Source organism: Marmota marmota, unplaced genomic scaffold, assembly GCF_001458135.2.
Source record: "Marmota marmota marmota unplaced genomic scaffold, marMar, whole genome shotgun sequence".
NCBI lineage: Eukaryota > Metazoa > Chordata > Mammalia > Rodentia > Sciuridae > Marmota > Marmota marmota.
Genome location: NW_025999900.1, coordinates 22,458,307 through 22,479,890, shown reverse-complemented (window position 1 = coordinate 22,479,890; position 21,584 = coordinate 22,458,307). Strand labels below are relative to the sequence as shown.

At 38.8% G+C, this 21,584-nt stretch overlaps 2 protein-coding genes across 12 annotated transcripts in view; one reads left to right on the top strand and one right to left on the bottom strand.

Annotated features, from left to right (window-relative positions):
* Positions 1-14,264, bottom strand: part of Slc25a21 (solute carrier family 25 member 21) — a 487,747-nt gene extending 473,483 nt beyond the window's left edge. For 6 of the 7 annotated variants that reach the window (XM_048798670.1, XM_048798673.1, XM_048798674.1 and 3 more), the window contains exon 1: positions 13,724-14,249. In XM_048798670.1, the coding sequence (XP_048654627.1) occupies positions 13,724-13,793 (70 nt within the window). In that variant the 5' untranslated portion in view covers positions 13,794-14,249. Of the gene's footprint in view, positions 1-13,723 lie in introns of all 7 variants that reach the window. The other variant, XM_048798671.1, reaches the window with a different exon arrangement.
* Positions 1-21,584, top strand: part of LOC125615242 (pollen-specific leucine-rich repeat extensin-like protein 2) — an 83,453-nt gene that overhangs the window by 36,147 nt on the left and 25,722 nt on the right. Inside the window, exon 2 of one of the 5 annotated variants that reach the window (XR_007345797.1) lies at positions 13,132-13,581. The exons of 3 other annotated variants lie outside the window; for them this stretch is intronic. Coding sequence is in view for 1 of the 2 variants with exons in the window: in XM_048798669.1 (XP_048654626.1) it covers positions 13,132-13,146 (15 nt within the window). In the remaining variant the exon portion in view is untranslated. Of the gene's footprint in view, positions 1-13,131; positions 13,731-21,584 lie in introns of those variants that run through there. One more of the 5 variants, XM_048798669.1, reaches the window with a different exon arrangement.

Here is a 21,584-nt window from a genome sequence, read left to right as displayed (position 1 = left end):
GTATTTTGCTCAAAATGCCTTGCAGTGCTGGTTTTCTGGCTGTGAATTCTTTTAACTTTTGTTTATCGTGAAATATTTTAATTTCATTGTCAAATCTGAAGCTTAATTTTGCTGGATACAGTATACTTGGTTGGAATCCCTTATTTTTCAGCATTTGAAATACGTTGTTCCAGGATCTTCTCGCTTCCAACGTCTGTGATGAAAAATCAGCTGTTAACCTAATTGGTTTACCCCTGAATGTAATCTGCCTCCTTTCTCTCGTAGCTTTTAATATTCTCTCCTTGTTCTATATGTTGGATATCTTCATAATTATGTGTCTTGGAGTTGGTCTATTACGGTTTTGAATGTTTGGGGTCCTGTAGGCTTCCAGGATTTGGCAATCCATTCCATCTTTCATATCTGGGAAGTTTTCTAGGATTATTTCACTTAATAGGTTGTCCATTCCTTTGGTTTTCACCTCCATACCTTCTTCTATCCCAATGACTCTCAAGTTAGGTTTTTTTATGACATCCCATATCTCTTGGATAGATTGCTCATGAGTTTTAAGCATCCTTTCTGTGTTGACTATATTCTTTTCAAGTTGATAAACTTTGTCTTCATTATCTGATGTTCTGATTTCTACTTGATCTAGTCTATTTGTAATATTCTCGTTTGAGATTTAAATTTGGTTTATGGTTTCCTGCATTTCTAGGATTACTGTTTGATTTTTTTTTTTAAATCTCTATCTCCTGGTAGAGCTCGTTCTTTACCATTTTAATTTGTTTGTTTAATTCGTTTTCAAAATATACTTTCATTGCTTGGTCTTGCTGTCTCATGTCTTCTCTAATATTCCGTTCCATCTGAGTTAGGTATGCCTTGAGTTCTTTCTCTGTCCATTTTTCTGATGCCTCTAGGTCCTCCTGTAGATTTAAGTTGTCCTGCATTGTTTGTAATCCCTTTTTCCCTTTTTTTTCATGTTGTTCACATTACTTTCCAGCTCTGTTTGACTGCTGTGTTTCTGCTTTCTCCTATGAATTTGTTTTGGTTTTGTATATCTCTGTTGTCTCTTCTTTGTGATGGGAGACTATGCCTAGAAATGTTGGGCTTTATTGTACTTTAAAGCTGACTCATTCAATTCATAAAAGGCTTCCGGGTTCTGTATGCATATAGTGATTTGTTGTTTGTTCTTAGGACTTTATGTTTAGGTTAGGTGCTATGATGGTATGAGGGTTAGAATGTCTTGGCTACTTTAGAAGATTGCTCTACTGAAGGGGGATACTAACAGGTGATTGGATCAGGGTATTGGTAGTAGCTAGGTATTTAGGAGCCCTATAGACAGCCTTGAAACATTCACCTATTTGCATTTAGACAATTACACGTAATGGAAGACGTAATGCTTGGGATGAAAGTTGGGGGGTAGGGGAAGGAAAGTGCTCTTAAAAAGAAAGGAGAGAGAGATAGATTAGAGGAGAATGGAAAGAACAATAAAACTTGAAACAGGAAAGAAAGAAAGAAGGAAAAGGGGAGAAAAGAACAAAGGGAGAAAAAAAAGAAAAAAAAATTGAAGTCTTAGAGATCCATTTTCCTCTCTTCCAGTAGGCAGAGCTGTGCCCTCCGAGCCGAGCTTCTGCCCTCTATGTGCCGATAGCAATCCCTGTAAGGCGGCTCCTGGTAGTCTCTCAATCCTGTTAGTCCAGAGCCATTTCACTTCTCCGGCCCCTCCCCCCCTTCCTCCTGCCAGCCAGCCAGCCAGGTCCTGTTCACCGGAGGCGGTTCCCCAAGGATCTGTTTATACTTGCAGCCCCACCGCGTGTCGTATTTCCCGAACGACTGAGCACTCTCTCCGTCATTCATCTAAGCCACAGTGCTGTGGTGCGGTGATCTGGGGACCAACAGTTTAATATTTCCGCACCCCTTTGGTGGGCATGATCCCGGAAACTGGCAGCTAAGACCTAGGGTGTCGCCGCTGGTGGTAGGGGGAGTTGGGGATCGGGAATCCCCTCTGCTTCCCTACAGACACGCCCCCAGGGAGATTCCCGAGGTTTCCTGGCTGCTTGTATCTGGAGGGGGTGGGAGTCACACACCTGCTAAAGTGGATTCCGCTGGGAAGGAATTCCATCGGCCAAACTCCGTTGACATCACTTCTCTGCTATGGCGGGCCCCAGGCTCCTTGCCAGAGTGTCCGAAGGGAGGGGTGGGACTGGTCTGTCTCTGGTTGGTTTCAGCTCCTGGTTCGCTACTTCATGAAGGCCTGGCTAGAGACCTCTTCCTAGAGTCCCTGCACCGCTCCTGCTGAGCCGCGCCTCGAGGGCTAGCCGCCCAGTTGCAGGGGCCGTGGGCGGGTGGTCACCAAGTCTAGTTGCAAGGGCAGCGGCTGGAGGGTCCGGACCTCTGCGCCGCGTGGCGGAGATTCACTCCTCTGGGGCAAACTGTCACCTCCAAAAATCCTACCAATTGCCGGCCGGTCTCTCTTCAGTGGAATTTCGCCAGGAGCCTCTCAGCAGGTAGAATCCAAGCGTATTGATGCATCTCTCTGACCCCATTACTGAGGAGGTACTGAAAGCACTGCCTCCCTGCCCGCTGCCATGTTGGATCTCTCAAGTCTAGGCTTTAGATATTCACTGTCCAAGCAACTGTCACATATATATTCTTTAGTCTTTTAAATGTAAATAATACAATCTATCTAGTAATAAAAGACAGGTATATTGTAGATGACACCTATTGCTCCTCTCATAATATGTCTAGTTTCTCTACATCTCATCTGAGATCCCCATCTCACTTGCACTGAGAAACTAATGTGACTCCATTTTTGAGAAACCAGCCTCTACCTCAGAGCAAAGCCTGTCCAAGGAAGGGGGCATGACCCTTGTCCTTGGAAAAACCCACAGAGCACTCCTAAGCACATACCCTCCCTGCTGAGTTGTTTGTAAATAACAGGAGAGGTCTGAAGTGCCAGGTGTCCCTGACTCAGTTAGGCTAGGTGAGGACCCATAGCAACTCCCCTAGCAACCTCCAATCAGCATGAGACAGGGAAAATACCTGAAATGCAAGATGATCCCCAAGTAGTTTATGGTGGTTGATAACATGTTGGGAAACCATGTAGTTTAGCACGTACACCCCTCATGGCCTAAACCAGTCAGTTCAAAGGAATCCCCCTCTTGTGTTAACCAATCACCCTACCCAACTTGTTTCTGCCATTGAATGTGCTAATCAATGTTAAGAGTTGTTGTTTGATTTTCCCATGGTATGGAATGATTTCCTGTGTGATTTTGTGACACATAGAGTATCCCCCAAAAACATAAAATCTCACTTAACAAAGGACCAGGACTCACTCCCTGGGACCCTGCGTCAGGAACGGTTGTGAGTCCAGGCTCGAGCTTGCAATAAAGACTCTTGTGTGATTGCATCGGATTCGGCTCTTGGAGGTCTACTGGGGTCCCACGAATCTGGCATAACATCTGGGGGCTCGTCCGGGATCCCCTAGACACCAGGACCCCTGAACCAGAGAGTCTAATACCTGTGAGTCTTGTTTGTTATTCGTGTGTCTGTTATCTGCTTTGTTCTGACTACGCCCATAGAATCTGTATTCTGGGCTGGTAACTGGCCTTTCCATAGGGTCGCCAGCTGGGGCTCCTGGGAGATGTCCCCGACCCTAGTCTAAGGGTGATAATCCCCCAATCTGATTGTCTGAGGGGAAGGCCCCAGTTGGCTTGGGGCCAGTACCCTGCTTCTGTTTTTGTTGATCTGGGGTCATCAGACCCAATCTGAGAGGGATACTCCCCCAATCTGAGGGGGACTTCTGTTTTTGTCTGCAATCTGAAAAGGGAATTTGTGTTTTAGCTTTTTGTCTGTGACACTGTTAAGTGTGATAGCATTGTTTTACTTTGGACAAATGCAGTGTCCCAAGTTCTGATCTGCCTTAGATGTGTGGAGGTAACTTTAGCTAAATTTTAGCCTGAAAATGTCCCTGGTATGCTTCTCCTGCTTCCCAAAAAATAGACTTTTGGTTCTATTGACCAAAAGTCATTAGAACCACCAGCTTTTCTATTCTCACCTCTTATACTCCTTTGAGCTATATTTTAAAGAACTTTGATAAACTTTACTCCCCTTTGTTAAGCAAGATTAGAGAAGCAATGTTTTCTTTTCTTCCTGTAGTTGGCTTGAGTGCACCCACTGCAGAGGGAAATGCCTGCTGGGGATCTAAGAACTTTGATATCTCCCTTTTCCTTTTTTCTCAAAACCCTGTCCTCATTATTAAATTGGCATTAGTTGGCTTCGAGAACAGGAACCGAACATTCAGTTACAAATTTTGGCACCCCAGATGGGACTCTAGAGGAGCCCCCACTTCACTTTCTTGGGGAAGCATCGCACTCCAAACAACTGCATGTGGAAGATTAACTTTTTGAGAGCTGACTACTGAAAAGTTAGGAGATATGGAGTGTGCTTGGTGCCTGGGGTCAGACCAAACCAGAGGAGCTAATTCTGTAAGTAAAAGGAGGGACTGAGGGACTCCCAGCAGCTGCAGAAGCACTTTTGCTTTGGGGAACTCCCTTCTTCCTTCCCTGCACTATAAGGATTAATCCACCTCTGTCTGCTTAAAGAAAAAAAAAAGGTGGGGGGGGACACTGAATGCAGTAAAGTTACCACACTGAGACCCTTGATTTTACACTTCTGGTTGCCCCTCTGTGAGAACATCTGGTCCACTCATAGGGACATCTATGGTGCCACTGGTGTAAGAGTCATAATTAAATGGGAGTTGGAAACTTGAGGAGATTTTTCTCTTATCTGTTCTGTCTGTTTTAAAGGTTATTATAGATTGTTTCTTGGGAATGATCTTGGCTGAATTTGTGTCTAAGAGATGATGTTTTATTGTAACAATCTGGTATCTGAATGGGTTTTTGAAGTATTGCACAATCTTGCAGTTAAAAGTTGGGTTAGGGGCTGGGGATGTGGCTCAAGCGGTAGCGCGCTTGCCTGGCATGGGTGTGGCCCGGGTTCGATCCTCAGCACCACATACAAAGATGTTGTGTCTGCCAAAAACTAAAATGTAAATAAAATATTAAATAAATAAATAAATAAAAATAAAAGTTGGGTTTAGGTAATTGTTTAGTGTATGATTTCAGATAATTCATGCTAAAGAACTTAAATACTTAGGATGGAAAACTAAAGAACTCTACTTCCAATTTGGCAAGTAACTCCAAATCATTTAGTTATATTTTTTCACCAATTTTTGAATTGGGTAGCCTGGGGAGATTTCACTAGGTGTACCAGGGCATTAATTTAGGCAAGGATAGTAAATTATCGTATGGTATTGAAGTGGCACCCCCTTTCTCTACAGAAAAGCCTCTTCACCATGCATGATTTTAGGACTGTCAGCAAAAGAGTCTCTGTGAAAGAGTCCAATGTAGATAAAGTTCCTATTTTCATGTTGCCCTGTTTTACTTGGCCACTGGCCGGGAAGATACCAGCACTCCAGGTGCTGAACACCCCCTTACTAGTTTTTCACAAACATCTAGTATGGTATTTTGTAGAAATGTGCAAACAAGTCCTCTAGCCTTGAGCTGGGGTTTCACAGAGATTTTTAAGATAAGTTACAAATGGGCTCCATGGTAACAGCTGGCAGGGAGAGGAAAGAAAGAGGAGAAGAAGCTCTCCCCTTCTCAGGTGTGGTCCTTGAAGAGTTAACTTGCCCAGAAAAGTAAAATAAAAACGCTGCTTTTATGAGAACTTCTGCAGACTGTGAACTTCTGAGCCCCTCCCCTTACATGCTGGGTATAAAACTCTGAAACTCCCTGAACTCGAGGTTCAGGGGATTAATTGATTACAGCAAAAACTGTGCCCTCTAAACCTGGCTGCAGCCAAATAAAACTGTTTCCTGCTATCTTTGGTGCCTTGCCTTATTTGTCCCTACAACAGTATCTGTTCCCCTCAGTGTATAGGATTTAGGAAAAGAAAGTGTTGGATTGGGATGTTGGTCTGGCTTATTGAAATGACATTGAATAGCAATAGTCTTGGGAAATTTTAAAGCTTAATTTTGGATTAGATGGTAGTGTGTGGTTCTCTTTTGGAACTTAATACTACTATAGGAACTTCAGAGCAAAGAAAGTGGCTTAATGATCCTGAAGGGATTTCTTCTGATGATAGCTTTTATATTATCAAGTAAGATCCTATTTTCAGTTTTGTGTGAGAAAGTTTTTCTAGTGTAGGAAGATATAAAGGTATGAAATTTTGTGAATTGTATCTTAAACTTGTATCATAATTTTCAACATCCAAACCTGAAAATTATGACTTAAGGTTAAAATGCCTTAAGCATGAGGTTTCTGCTCAGAATAGCAGTTTTCCCTGCTCCTTCCAGACCTCAGCCAGGACTTAAGTTGAAATGCAAACAGAAGAAGCCTGCAAGCTCAGTAGGAGACTGATCTGAGGCCCAGAAAAAAAAAAGTAAAGGTGTCTTTTACCTGAACTCAAACTAGATTAAACCAAAAAGTAAATTGTATGGTATTTACTAATTACTGGCCAGTCATTTTTTTCTAGGACTCTTGTTTTTCTTTAGATTCTGTATTTTTTTTTTTTTTTTTGAGCTCATGATTTTGATCCTACAAACCTAGGTTAATGTTTTTCTGATGAGTTCTATTTTTGATCAACTGTTGAGTTTTTAAACATCGCAATGGAGATTTCACCTGAGAAAAGCTACAAGGCCTTTACTATTGTGTTATGTGTGCACACTTGTGTTATGTGTTGTATGTCTGTATGTGTGTATGTCCATATATCATGCACATGATATGACAATTGGCAGATATATGAGGAGCCTCATAAAATTTTTTAAAAATGAATCCAAATATCTTTGATTCATGTGATTTAAACAGTTCAATTTAAATTGGGTAAACAGATGAAAATAATGATGTCTTTAAAATTAAGCTTACAAGTTTTTCTAGGTGTTCAAAAAAAACTAATAAAATGTTGATGTCTATGAAATGTCTGATATGCTTTGGTTCTAGGACTTTTCTTCAACAAGGAAGAAATGGCTAACACTGTTCAATACACTTGTCTGATGTTTTGGTAAAATAAGTAAAGTAGATTTGACATGGGATTACTCATTTATGAGTACTTTTGTTGGATATCTGATTGATTTACAAGGTTAAAATGCTAAATTTAAATATACCATTGAGTACTCTGAACTCCTTGAATTGCATTGAGTAACATTATTGGTGTTTTTGTAAGTTGGAAAATTAAGAAAAAAAAAAAAGTATAAAGTTGCTTTGTCATCCCTGATACTTAGACATTGTGTTTTCATGAAATGGTAAACAGATGTGATTCTAGATACAGGGGTTTATAGAAGATTTCTATATACAAAGGCCCAAAAGTTTCAACTGTTCCAAATAAGAGTACTGTAAGTAAAATCAAGTATTTCTTTTTATTAAAATGAAATAATCTGCCTAAGTTCAGAAATTTACAAGGATTGCTTTAAAATGTGAACAGGAAAGGAGGTTAACAGATGGAAAGGAGAAATTAGAAGGTTCTAAGTATGGATTTAATAGAAGAAAAAAATGTGTTTCTAGATAAAAGAGTCTATGTGATTAAGTAAATAAGAGGGTTTAAGTAAGTGATAAAGAAGGTCTGTGTAAGTTTGTCTTTACAATCAGTCATATGTTAAAAGGACAAAGATTTCTTAAAACATTAGTGTACCCATAACATTGTGTTTTATTAAGTTTTGTTTCTTGTTTCTAGAGCAAGTAATCTTAAAGGAATTAAACAGCTGGTTAAACAAGAACTGTTATTTTAGAGAATTGTACATGTTATTTCTTTAAAAGCTAAACTTGGTTAATATAAAAACATCATTGTAATTGTGGTCCTATTAATGTGTTCATATCTTCCAGGTATACAAGTCTGTAAGGTAGAAGCTTTAAAAGAGCATTATATCAAGCTGGTGTTCTAAAGTTGTATGGTAATTTTAGGCTTAAAAGAAAAGCCATATTGGAAATTTATTTATATCATTTGATATTCTATAACTGGACCTGTTATCAATAAGATATGTAAAGCTTTATGTTACTTTTTACACTGAGGTACAATTTAAATGTATTTTTAAGTTAATGAGAGCCTAATCTGTGTAAAGGTTAATATTGCAAAACACAAAAGTACTTTGCTACTTTTCTACAAAAGGTTAAAAGCTTTCAGCCTTTCTTTAATTCATGCTTTAGATGTGATATTATATTGTGTTAGCTAATATTCATGTGAACTTGAGCAACAATTTATGTAAGCTTTGTAAAATGATGTTTAAAAAGCAAAGATCAGCTTCAGAACTACAGCACTTTACTTAAGATTTATGAAGAGCCCCGCCTTACCTGAGATAAGGCCTACGTCCCATCTCACTACATGTGAAAATGACTATGAAAGAAGTAGGCCAGATTTCAGTACATTTAAAGTTGTGTCCAAAAGTTGGTTTTTGTCAAGATTACTAGGATCTCAAACAGGGGATATGATGTATAACTCTGCCAAAGTTCAAGGTAGCTATTACATGAACTAAATATGTTTTTACTCTTGTTAATTTTGTTTTGTAGTTTTCTTATAAATGGTCTAAAGATTGCTTGTTAATGTTTTGCAGAGGTGTTGTTTTAAGAACACACAACCTAGGTTAATGTAAGATGATAAGTTATCACCTACAGGATAGAGAGATAGACATTAAAGCCCAGTACTCTGATGAAATTGATTTGCTGGATGTTTAAGATCTAAAATTAAAGTTAAGTTAAAAGGGCCAAGAAAACCAATGTTTGGCTCTTGCCCTCTGAGTCAGTCTGAATCCAGGGAGCAGGGGACTTCTCTAAAGAGCTTTGCAACTCTGGGCCACATAACCTCCCCATCAGGGAGATTAATGAGACTACTTGAGAACAGAAAGCCAATCAGTGCATTTGCTTCTCACCGGAGAAGGGAGACATCCCTGATGCTTCCAAGGGAATCCACATGGTCAAGCAAAACCTGGATCCATCCTAGCGCAAATGGCACTAGCAGAACTGAAAAGCTGCTCCAAAGTTCCCCCAGGATTCCCATGGAAACTCAGCTGTTAACAATAGATAGAAACAAAAGTCATTTTGACTTGCTTCATCTTAAATACTTAGCAAAGACAGTTAAAACCAAAACAAAGCTATTCCTGGGCATTTTAAATAATAATAATAATAGTTAAATGTAACTTAAGGTTTACACCTTGTGTTAGCCCCCAAGAATAAGTAAGACTGGAGGCTACAGAAGAGATTCTTAGGCAAGAATGCCTGATAATTATCAAAAGAAACTATCAAGAGGAGCTGCCAGAGACAGAAGTTTTTAGTTTAAGGCCTACAGATATTCCTAACCTACACAGGTAGACTTGGTGTTTGCTAGTATGATTATCCAGCCCTGAGTAACAGAACTAAAGGTTTCTCTATTAGACACAGAGGTCATACTAGTAAAAGGATCTTGCAATATCAGATGACATTAAATTATTAAACTGTATCTTATGGGGAAGGACATCTGTAACACTAAAAGTTAAATGTTATGTTTACAGTCCTGATAACTGGGGACGTTAAAGCCTGGTGAGGGAACTTCTATACAGTGACATGTTCCAACTGCTGTAACATTTATTCAGTACTCATGGTTTTTGTTTCTCTCATAGAAGCACCCATCCCCAGATGACTTTACAACCTATTCTTCCCCAACCAGACTTCAAACTGAACTGACTTCTAAAAGGGAACTCACATCCCCCACGTCGTCTCTCACGTCGAGTCCCCTCATGTTTGATGCCCTATATTAGCTCTGAAGCAGCCAGAATGAGCCATCGCCCCTTCTCCTTACAGCAATAAGGAGTTCCTAAAATTAAAGGGGGAATGAAGCCAGAAATAGATAGACAGTGTAGATAGGTAAATCGAGTCAGGAGGCCAATTTTGAGTGAGTCTGGAAAGTTAAGGACTGTCCCCTGAGGGTTACTGTTTACTCTAGTGTCAACCTTAGGACCACTTGTGAACAAGCTAATGGCTTTCATCAAGAACAGAGTAAACAGTTCAGATATTGGTTCTGTGTACCCACTATCAAGCCCTAGACTCAGAAGGAGAATCCTACCAAGATGTAAGGCCTGCCCATATAGACCTCCAACTGAGGGAACCATGATTGGTTCCCAAGTTTCCAGACAAAGGGTGGAATGAAAAACTAATGTGACTCCATTTTTGAGAAACAAGCCTCTACCTCAGAGCAAAGCCTGTCTAAGGAAGGGGGAGTGAACTTTGTCCTTGGAAAAACCCACAGAGCACTCCTAAACACATACCCACCCTGCTGAGTTGTTTGTCTGTAAATAACAGGAGAGGTCTGTGGCGCCAGGTGTCCCTGACTCAGGCTAGGACCCATAGGAACTCCCCTAGCAACCTTCAATCAGCATGAGACAGGGAAAATACCTGGAATGCAAGATGACCCCCAAGTAGTTTATGGTGGTTGATAACATGTTGGGAAACCATGTAGTTTAGCAAGTACACCCCTCATGGCCTAAACCAATCAGTTCAAAGGAACCCCCCTCTTGTGTTAACCAATCACCCTACCCAACTTGTTTCTGCCATTGAATGTGCTAATCAATGTTAAGAGTTGTTGTTTGATTTTCCCGTGGTATGGAATGATTTGTTGTGTGATGTTGTGACGCATAGAGTATCCCCCCAAAACATAAAATCTCACTGAACAAAGGACCAGGACTCACTCCCTGGGACCGCTGTGTTGGGAATGGCTGTGAGTCCAGGCTCGAGCTTGCAATAAAGACTCTTGTGTGATTGCATCAGATTCGGCTCCTGGAGGTCTACTGGGGTCCCACAAATCTGGCACAACAGCACCACACATTCACAAGGGGATTGGCTAGAGCTGATTGATGTAGAGGTGGAACCCTGTCAACTCTGGATTGTTTTGAGTCTTTCCTTAGGATTTTGGACAAAAATTAAAAGAAAGCAAGTCAGTCTCTGATGTTTACCAGGGAACAGAAGTCAAAGGCATGGATATTTAAAAGCTGTTGGAGACCAGGTTCTGTCACATAGAAGAGCTCAATGAAAGCTGAAAACAGTAGTTACCTACAAGAAACAACAATGCTCAGGATACCAAGATGGCACAGAGAAATAACTCTCCCTGTTTGTCAAGTGTACACCCTGACAAACTTGGATATCTCTATATAAGCCAGGATGGCAAGGCCCAATCATAGCCTAATCTGGTCTTGACAGAATGCTCTGTGAGTTATCCAAGTGAAACAAAAAGACAAGCTGCCCTGTTAGCTGCTGAAAGGCAGCTTTTCCTCCCTAAAGGAAGACTATTATCTAATGGAAGACTGCTGCAAGGCCTTTCTCATCCATTTCCTTGGTTTCAGTGAAGCACATGACTTTCCATCTCACCCCTATCTATGTTACAGCTGTAGACTTCATCACAAATCTATAAAGCTACTCAGCTGTGGTTCAGAGGTAGGTCCTCAACAGCAAGGGGCCAGTCACTCATAGTCTATCATCCGACCTCTTCAGGTCAGTGTTGTCTGGAGTACTAGGTACACAATATGACTTACTTCAGCTGTAATGAACTAAATCCACTTGAGCATGTTTTCTTTATCAGGCAAATGTGTGGAGTAGGCCAAGCCATCCTAACAGCTGTAGTAGTAACACTATGGCCCTATTATTAGCCACCAACCTGCTGCCTTGGGGATGTTTGACCATTTGACAAAGAAAAGAAGTAAGAGCTGAAGAGAATCTACTTCCTTCTCCTCTTCAGAAATGCACACTGGACCTTAAATGCCATGAGACATGCTGCTAGCTCTCCGATAAACCTCCCCAGTTTATATATTTTTTCTCTTAAGAGAACATTCCCTTACAATGTAATTTTGAACTTTACAACCAGAAGATCATATAATACACAGAGAGATGATAGTACCAGAAATCAGAATTCCTGTGCTAGAAATTCAAATGCATCTTCTTTTTATTAAAATTATGCTTCTCTTGTATATTGATTTTTTCTGACCCTTGATCTAGTATATGCAAAAGGATTATTGCATTTATTACAGTTGCAATAAAGTCTTATGGAAATGCTTTTGGCCAAGTACTCTTTTTCACTCTGATGAAAGTATAAATTACTCTCATCACTTATCAAAAACCCCATAGTACAAACTATATAAATTAACCATTCTACTATTTTAAAGTTATCTTATAAATGTCCTAATTTTCATTCATACTAGTTACAATCATAAGACTATATGATGGCATCATGCATTATATGTATGCCAAATACTTATCCAACAAAACACCATAAATAGGATTAAATTTTAATCTACTTTTAACATCCTTTGAGTTTAGTTGTGCCTAATACATATTATTATTATCTAAACCAATATACAGATGCTTATTAATCACCAATATACAGATGCTTATTAATCACTGTTCATAGCTTAAGATGTTAACCAACTAGCTCCAACTTTCCCTCTGGGACAAGTGAGTTTTCTTTGATCAAGGTCACAGACTGGGAATAAAGTGAGTCAGGTAGAGCTAGCAGAGCCATGGCCATTGTGAAATCCACCAAAAATTGTGAATAAATCAGTGCAAGTTCATCACCACTACTGGGAAACAACTTAAAAAGTAGGCAGTAGGGTCACTGACATCATAATGGGTGGACAATCCACAATTACCTATAAGAAATGAATGCCTCAATTGTTACTAATAATTAATAATGAGATATGAACTTCAGAAAAGTGTACACATTGTGACACATCTAGTTGCTTGTGGTACCCCTAAGATTCAACATAATGATACTGGTCATAATTTGTAGTAGTCCTTTATAAATAGCCCAAATCTGTTTTAAAATATAGTAAATTTTACTAATCAACATTAAACATTTTCTTGTCCTTGTCTTAATATGATTTATTAGTACCATCATAATTTATTAAAGGAATAATCACACTTATTAAATTGTGGTATTTATTTGTTATGGTAATTGTTATGTATTTATAATAAAACGCACCACTGTATGCAAGATTAAATTAATCAATTACACTTTTAAATATTTTTTAAAATCCATGTGCATAATTTCATGGTAAATTTCCCCAGCTACATTTAACACAATTATTGCCAAGAATGGTTATAACATATCATTTGCTAACGGTTTTTCTTCTTTCTCCTACAGCATAACTCTCCATAAATTGTAATTCCATTATACCAACTGTTTGTGTGTTAAAATATGCATTTAATTTTAATATGCCTATATATGGCGCAATTATATTCCCAAGAAAGAATGGTAAGCAATAAGAAGCCCTGCGGAAAGCAATAAGAAGCCCTGCGGAGTCATACCTAATACTCTGATGAGCAAGGAAGGATCTGTGTAAGATCTGTGCTACCTTGGAGAGAATCTACAAGTGCTAGCAAACTTAAGTAAAACAGAACAAAATAGCCAGCAAAGCAAAAAAGACTTCCTTCAAATTACAAGACTTGGTGCTGCCCGCCTCTTGCAGCCTAGGAACAGAGAAGGCCAGGAACCCAAGAGCTGCTTGCATCAGTGCCGAGGCGACTTTATCTAGGACACACGGCACTCTCAGCACGCTCTGGCTTCCTTTGCCCTTGTGCTCTGCGGGCTCAGGTATTGAACCGGCCGCGCAGAATTTTAAGAAAGAGGATAAAACTTGGGCCGGGAAGCTTGTCTGAGAAATGTTTTCGGGGCACGCAATGGGGCAAAGGACTAGTCTCCGGCTGAGCGGAGCAGAGCGGGGCCCGGGCCTTACCAGCTGAACCACCGGCCACGATCTGCCGAGAAGCCTCACGCACTAATCCAACTTCGGGCTTGGCGGACATCTTCACAGCCGGGGAAGGAGGGAGGGGACTGGGATGAGAGATCAAGCTCGCTCCTGAATCCTGGCCTGCGCCGCCTCTCCGGATAACAGTCGGTGCTGGGTTGGCCCTCTGGCGGGTGGTTTCCTGGGCGCCGGCAATCCAGGGACTACCCAGAGACGGCGGTTCAGGCACTGGCTCCCTACTAGATCTCTGGTGGGTGGGACGCTGCCTACTTCGCTGCTTCTGGGTGGCCTTTCCCTTCGACTGGTCTCCCTGCGCTCAGGAAAGGTCTCTGGAGAGAAAACTCACTCGAGGGTGGCAGTAGGTGGACTCACCGCAGCATGTCAGGCTTGGTCTCTTAGATTGGCACCTCCCGCGCTTCTCTATCAGCCTCCTGCTGTTTGTCAAGTAGGACGCTCTGCCTTTGATAAAGCAAGTGAAGCCATTAGGGCCAAAGCTCCAAGGGTAAGTCTGGAGCGACCCTTGCCCCATTGGCAGGACAGAACACAGTACCGTTCTATAGAGTGGACAGGTAAACAAATTCCTCGGAGTTATCCTGAGTTGTAGACTGAAGCAACTGGAATTTTTAATTACCTTACAACTGAGCTAATATATACTACTTTAACGAGAAAATGGCTTTAAGGAAATTTATTTCAAACCTCATAAGCTTTAGTTTTATTTGCTGAAAGACCAAAGAGAAAATGCCTGGTTACAAATAGTCTTCTAGACCCAAGCTCAGAGGTTCTCAAAGTATGAAACCAAACATAATTTTTGAATCTGGTAGAAAGTAAAATTCAGAAGCTCCACTCTCACCTACTGAATCAGAATCTCTGGGGTTAGGGCCCAGAAACCTGTTTTAACCAGTTCTCTATAGATTATTATGAACATTATAAAGTTTTTGAACCACTGAGTTAAATAATTCAGGAACATTAAGGAATTTCCAGTATATTCTCTCTATAAAACACTTATTTTTTCATATTAGCTTCTTAGAATAGTTAACAAAACAAAAAAATAGTCATTTAAACCATAAGTTGCAAATTGCTATGTAGGAGAGACACAAATTCCTGCCACACAAGATTGTGAAATTTTAGAAGAAACACCCACCACACCCCTACAGGCAGGAAATGATAAGAATAGAAGGAACAACTGGGAGGCTTTGGCTATTATTTCTAATTCATGGTATTTAATACTAAATACATTTATTTTGTGCCATATAAAATTGCTATTTTTGAAGGCCAAAACCTTTGTATATGAACAATTAAATTTAATATATATGATTTCCAGTCAAACGTACAAAATACTGTATTAGGATTTCATACTTTATTTCTTTAGCTGAGCCATTAAAAGTCAGTGATACTAATACCTGACTGGAAAAGTTATTCAGAGTGAGGAATTGGGGAGACTTGCTTATGTGATTAGATATTTAAAAATAAAGTTTCTCATTTGATTAAAATGGCTAAATTTGAAATTTTCCCCAAGAAATAGTTCTCAGAATTATTTGCTAATTATGTAGAATAAAAGCTTTTGCGTAGTATTTTTCAGCCTTTTACTGATTAAAATATAAGGTCATGATTATATAACATTAAATCACTTTTTTGTCAAAAAGTGATGATTTTATGTTGTGTGGAAACAATTTCACACAATAGAAAGCATTTCCTTCCTTTTACAACTGAGAAAAAACTGAGCAGAGACTTGAGTTTTCCACAATGAAACAAGGAGTGACAGAAGAGGTGGGCTTCCATTCTAGGATTCCTCTGGTAAAAAATGAGATATTTTTTTTTTTTTTTTTTTTTTTGTGTGTGTGTGTGTGTGTATACACATTTTTTTTTAGTTGTTGATGGACATTTATTTATTTATATGTGGTGCTGAGAATCAAATCCAGTGTTCACACATGCTAGGCAAGTGCTCTGCCACTGAGCCACAACCCCAGCCCTGAGATTGTCAATTTAATTATTAACCATAGACCAAACAAAATACATTCTGTCATACAGAAATCTAAAATAACTAAAGAACCCCCAAACTCATTTATTATATGTAAGGAGAATTTCTAAAGTTTCTAAAAATAAGTAGTCATAACTGTTAAATCCCAAGGCACATACATTCTAGATTCATTGAGAGCCTTCCTAAGTACTGGCAATATTAGCAGTAAACATCCCTCCATTATGGATCATATAATTTGATGGAGGAGATGCTACTGTCTTGCAGTGTAAATAAATATTTGCCTTCCCAGCCTTTATTTTAGGAAATGTAATAATACTATCAAGTTAAGATTTAAAGATAGCTATTGACATTATTATTCTCATGACTATTTTCACCTTTGAAGGAAGAGCTTCTAAAAAGATGAGTGCAGGTTTGTAGTTGGACTAAAAACATTGCTTCCTTTTTTTAACTTCTCTAGACTAAAACAGATTTCTTTAGGTAAAAAAGCAAGGCCTAATATTGCATGTAATCTAGTGACACACCTCTGGAATAGTTGAGATCATTCACAGGCATAACGTTCTGGAGCTTGAGAGTCTGCAAGGGTCAGTCCAGAGTTAACAAATACCCATTGTGCCAAGACCTCTGATAACGGAATATGTCTTTTATCTACAGCTAAATTTGCACATGGCTAATACCTGAATGCTGGGAGATTTAGCCCTGGGAAACTAAACCTTGGCCTGCTATTTCAGATGATGGGACTCAATTCATCACATTGTTATTTCTGTTATTTTAATAATATTGTACAGCCCTAATAGAGCAAAAACTATTGCTCAAGCTTGTGTTTTTAAAATTGTTAATTTTTTCCATCTAATCTTGGTTAAGAATTACATAAGTATTATCACTGTGCAGAATGGCTGAAAATGAAACTTTCAGGAACCTTAAAATGACAACTGATTTAAATATTTGACAGTTTATTCAATGTGTTATTGAAATAAAGTTTTTGTATTGGCCCATCCAAAATAATAATGACTTGAGACAAAAATTTATTTCACCCTTGTGTAATAACCCAATGGTAAGCCACAAATATAGCTCCAGCCTGAAGAGAAAGGAAATTACACAAACTCATTGGCCAGAACTTGGCCACAAGAGGTCCAAAAGAAATTAGGAAATGTATGTTGCTGCATGGTCATGTAACCAGGATGTAGTGGTGGGTGGTTGCCAGTATGGAAGAAGGAGAGAACCAACAGTGCCTGTCATTAAAAAAAAAAAAAAAAGATTTAGGAAAAGCTACACTTAAAATGACATTTTCCGGGCTGGAGTTGTGGCTCAGTGGTAGAGTGCTTGCCTAGCATATGTCAGGCACTGAGTTTGATTCAAATAAGTAAATAAAATAAAGGAATAAAGGTTCATTAACAACTAATAAAAATATTTTTTTAAAAAATGACATTTTCCCTTTGAAAGATTTTGTCTTCCTTAAGTCTAACTATTAAAAACTCTTATTCATAAGTATTAAAAATATTATGTGCTTAAAATCCATAGATCTGAGTATAACTTCTCAAAGCTTATTTACAAATACTATGATATGTTTTCATTAAGGACATTCTAGGTTCTGCTGATTAGATTGAGCACTTAAAGCATTTTAAAATTTAAGGGATTACTAAACACTGTAAATGAAATAGTTAAGGTGTTATCTTTGTTATTGTAATAAAAATACTGAAATAATCACCTTAATAAAATGTTTATTTTGGTTCACAATTTTGGAAGTTCTAGTCCATGATTGATTAGCCCTATTGCTTTGGGGTCTGTTTCAGGGAACTACCTCATTGTGGGCAGCATGTGGCAGAACAATGTTGTTCACCTCAAGTCTAGGAAGTAAAAGAGAAATTGAAAGACACAAGGGTCCCTTTCAGGACACACACTCAATGATCTAAAGACCTTGCAGTAGGCCCCACATCAAGGGTTCTACCACTTTCCAAAAGCGCCAAGGTAAGGATCAAGCCTTTAACACATGCACCTGTGGGAGATATTCCAGATCCAAACTATAGCAGCTAATGAGGCAACTTTTTTCAATACCTAACTATGATATAATAGAAACAACATGCAGAGGTCATTCATGTGTCAGAGCTCTGTTCTTGGAACATAACTGGGAATATAGGAATTAAGAAAGCCTCTAAGCAGTCAACATGCAGAAATCCATGCACTTTTGTCCTAAGTATAGGTCCCCAGGCCTTCACTTAGAAACTACTTTTATACCCATTTCTTAAAGTCTGTAGAGTAGAAGTTAATTTCTTAGTTTATAATCAGATTAGAAAGAAAACATGAAAAGAGAATGGGAGGATGAGTTGGGAAGAACAGGGAATGTTCCAGAAAAGTAAAAAAATTTACAAACTTCAGGCCATATGCAGCCTACCTAGCAAATTACAATACATTCATTGAATGTTTACCTTATGCCAGGCACTGGGCTAAGCATTTTGCAACAAATTATCATGAAAACAATATCCCTATGCCAGAGGGTCTCAGCCTCTGAATGTAACTGATGTCAAGTAACTTACCTGAAGTCACACTCAGTATTGGAGGTGTTACTTTTAATAAGTAGGCATAATTTAAGACACCTCTTTGTGCATTACTGGAATGTTGTTTTTATAGTCTATTTTGTTTTGGTTTTGTTTTTGTGATGTGAAAGATTGATTTTATTATGCAAATAATTCTTTTTTGTTTGTTTTAATTAGTTACACATGACAGTTCAATGATCTTGACATATCATACATTTGAATCAGATGGGATATAATTTCTCATTTTTCTGAGTGTACAGGTTGCAGAATCACATTGGTAATGCAGTCACGTATATACATACAGCAATAATAATGTCTATTTTATTCTGCTGTCCTTCCATTCCCCCCTTCCCCTCCCCTCCTCTCCCATCACTTCTCTCTACCCAATCTAATGTGACACACTTCTTTTTGTTTTTCTTTTTCCTTACATCGTTATACATGTATTCTGTATAATGATGAGGGTCTCCTATCTTTCATGCAATTCCCCTTCTCCCTCCCTTTCTCTCCCACCTCTCTTCCCTATTTAGTGATAATCTTCTTCTCATGTTCTTCCTCCCTACCCCATTTTTGAGTCACCCCCCTTATATCAGAGAAGACGTTCGGCATTCGTTTTTTAGGGACTGGCTAACTTCACTTAGCATAATCTGCTCTAATGCCATCCATTTCCCTGCAAATGCCATGATCTTGTTATTTTTTAGTGCTGAGTAATATTCCATTGTGTATATATGCCACATTTTTTAATCCATTCATACATTGAAGGGCATCTAGGTTGGCTCCATAGTCTAGCTATTGTGAATTGTGCTGCTATAAACATTGATGTGGCTGTGTCCCTGTAGTAGGCTGTTTTTAGGTCTTTTGGGTATAGTCCAAGAAGAGGAATAGCTGGGTCAAATGGTGGTTCCATTTCCAGCTTTCCAAGGAATCTCCATACTGCATTCCAAATTGGCTGCACCTAGTTTGCAGTCTCACCAGCAATGTATGAGTGTACCTTTTTCCTCGTATCCTCACCAGCACTTGTTGTTTGACTTCATAATGGCTGCCATTCTTACTGGAGTGAGATGGCATCTTAGAGTAGTTTTAATTTGTATTTCTCTGATTGCTAGAGATGGTGAGCATTTTTTCGTGTATTTGTTGATTGACTCTATATCCTCTTCTGAGAAGTGTCTGTTCAGGTCCTTGGCCCATTTGTTGACTGGGTTATTTGTTTTTTTTTTGTTGTTTTTTGTTTTTTTTTTTTTTGGAACAAGTCAGGGATGTCCTCTCTCACCACTTCTATTCAACACAGATCTTGAAACACTGGCCAGAGCAATTAGACAGACGAAAGAAATTAAAGGAATAACTATAGGAAAAGAAGAACTTAAACTAGCACTATTTGCTGACGATATGATTCTATACCTAGAAGACCCAAAAAAATCTACCAAGAAATTTCTAGAACTAGTAAATGAACTCAGCAAAGTGGCAGAATATAAAATCAACACCCATAAATCAAAGGCATTCCTGTATATCAGTGACAAATCCTCTGAAATGGAAATGAGGAAAACTACCCCATTCACAATATCCTCAAAAAAATAAAATACTTAACAAAAGAGGTGAAAGATCTATACAATGAAAACTACAGAACCCTAAAGAGAGAAATAGAAGACCTTAGAAAATGGAAAGATATACCTTGCTCGTGGATAGGCAGAATTAATATTATTAAAATGGCCATATTACCAAAAGCACTCTATAGATTCAATGAGATTCCAATCAAAATCCCAACGGCATTCCTCACAGAAATAGAAAAAGCAATTATATATAAAATTCATCTGGAAAAATAAGAGACCCAGAATAGCTAAAGCAATTCTAAGCAGGAAGAGTGAAACAGATGGTATTGCTATACCAGATCTTAAACTATACTACAGAGCAATAGTAACAAAAACAGCATGGTACTGGCACCAAAACAGGCTGGTAGACCAATGGTACAGAATAGAGGACACAGAGACCAACCCACAAAATTACAACTGTCTTATATTAGACAAAGGTGCTAAAGGCATGCAACAGAGTAAGGATAGCATCTTCAACAAATGGTGCTGGGAAAACTGGAAATCCATGTGCAAGAAAATGATATTGAATCTCTTTCTCTCACCATGAACAAAAGTTAACTCAAAATGGATCAAGGATCTAGGAATCAAACCAGAGACTCTGCATCTAATAGAAGAAAAAGTTGGCCCTAATCTCCATCACATGGGGTCAGGCCCCAAATTCCTTAATAAGACACCTGTAGCACAAGAGTTAAAACCAATAATCAACAAATGGGATGAATTCAAACTAAAAAGTTTTTTCTCAGCAAGAGAAATAATATGTGAAGTGAATAGGGAGCCTACATCCTGGGAACAAATTTTTACCCCTCACACATCAGATAGAGCTCTAATCTCTAGGGTATACATAGTCTATTTTTAAGTTTAGATTTTCTACCCATATAAAAAAGAATCAAGATGCAAAATCACTTAAGAGCAAATAGCTTGTAGCTTCCTTGGCTTGGATAAACAGCAAACTGGTAAGCTGGGTCAGGACCTTAGGGGATCTAAAGTCAAAAAAGCATTCATTTCAATGCCATAAAATGTATATATGTGAATTTATTGTTTTATAAATCAGGGTTCCTAAACAAAAGCTTTAATGACAGATAATTTCTTCTTAGAGTGGCTGTCTTGTGTACTGTTGGATATTTAACAGCATCCCTGGCTTCTACCCAGTAGATGCTAATAGCAATTCCCTTCCCAGATATGACAAATAAAACTGTCTCCAGAAATTGCCAATCTTATCTTACAGGGAAACACTGCCCCTGATTGAGAACCATTTGCTTAAGTAAAAGAACCAACATAATAGTTAAGTCTACTGAACTTTCTGGAATCATAGAATGGCAGGCCTGGAAGAGACTTCAATCAATTCTTCATGTGATAGGTGAGGAGGTTGAGGTGTGAAGAGATTGAGGGCCTTGCCTAAGTTACCAAGCTACTTAGAAGAACTTGGTGGTATAGGTAGACATTTTCTGATTTTAAAATTGGTGATATAGGCATTGATGTTTGCTACTTTTCCTATAAGGTGAATATTGTGGCAGTAATAGCCATGACCCGTTCAAAGCATCTTTTAGATGATATAACCCACTTGTCCTAAGCCAATAGTGGCTTCTCTGTCACTCTTCAAATAGAATCCAAAGTCCTAGCCATAGACCAAAAGGCCCTGACTTCTGGCTACTTCTCCATACTTATTTTCCAGTTTTCTCTTTCACCCTACTCTTGTCATACCTTTTCTTTTTTTAACGTTTCTTTGAATATCCCAAGCATATTTCCATATGTGATGG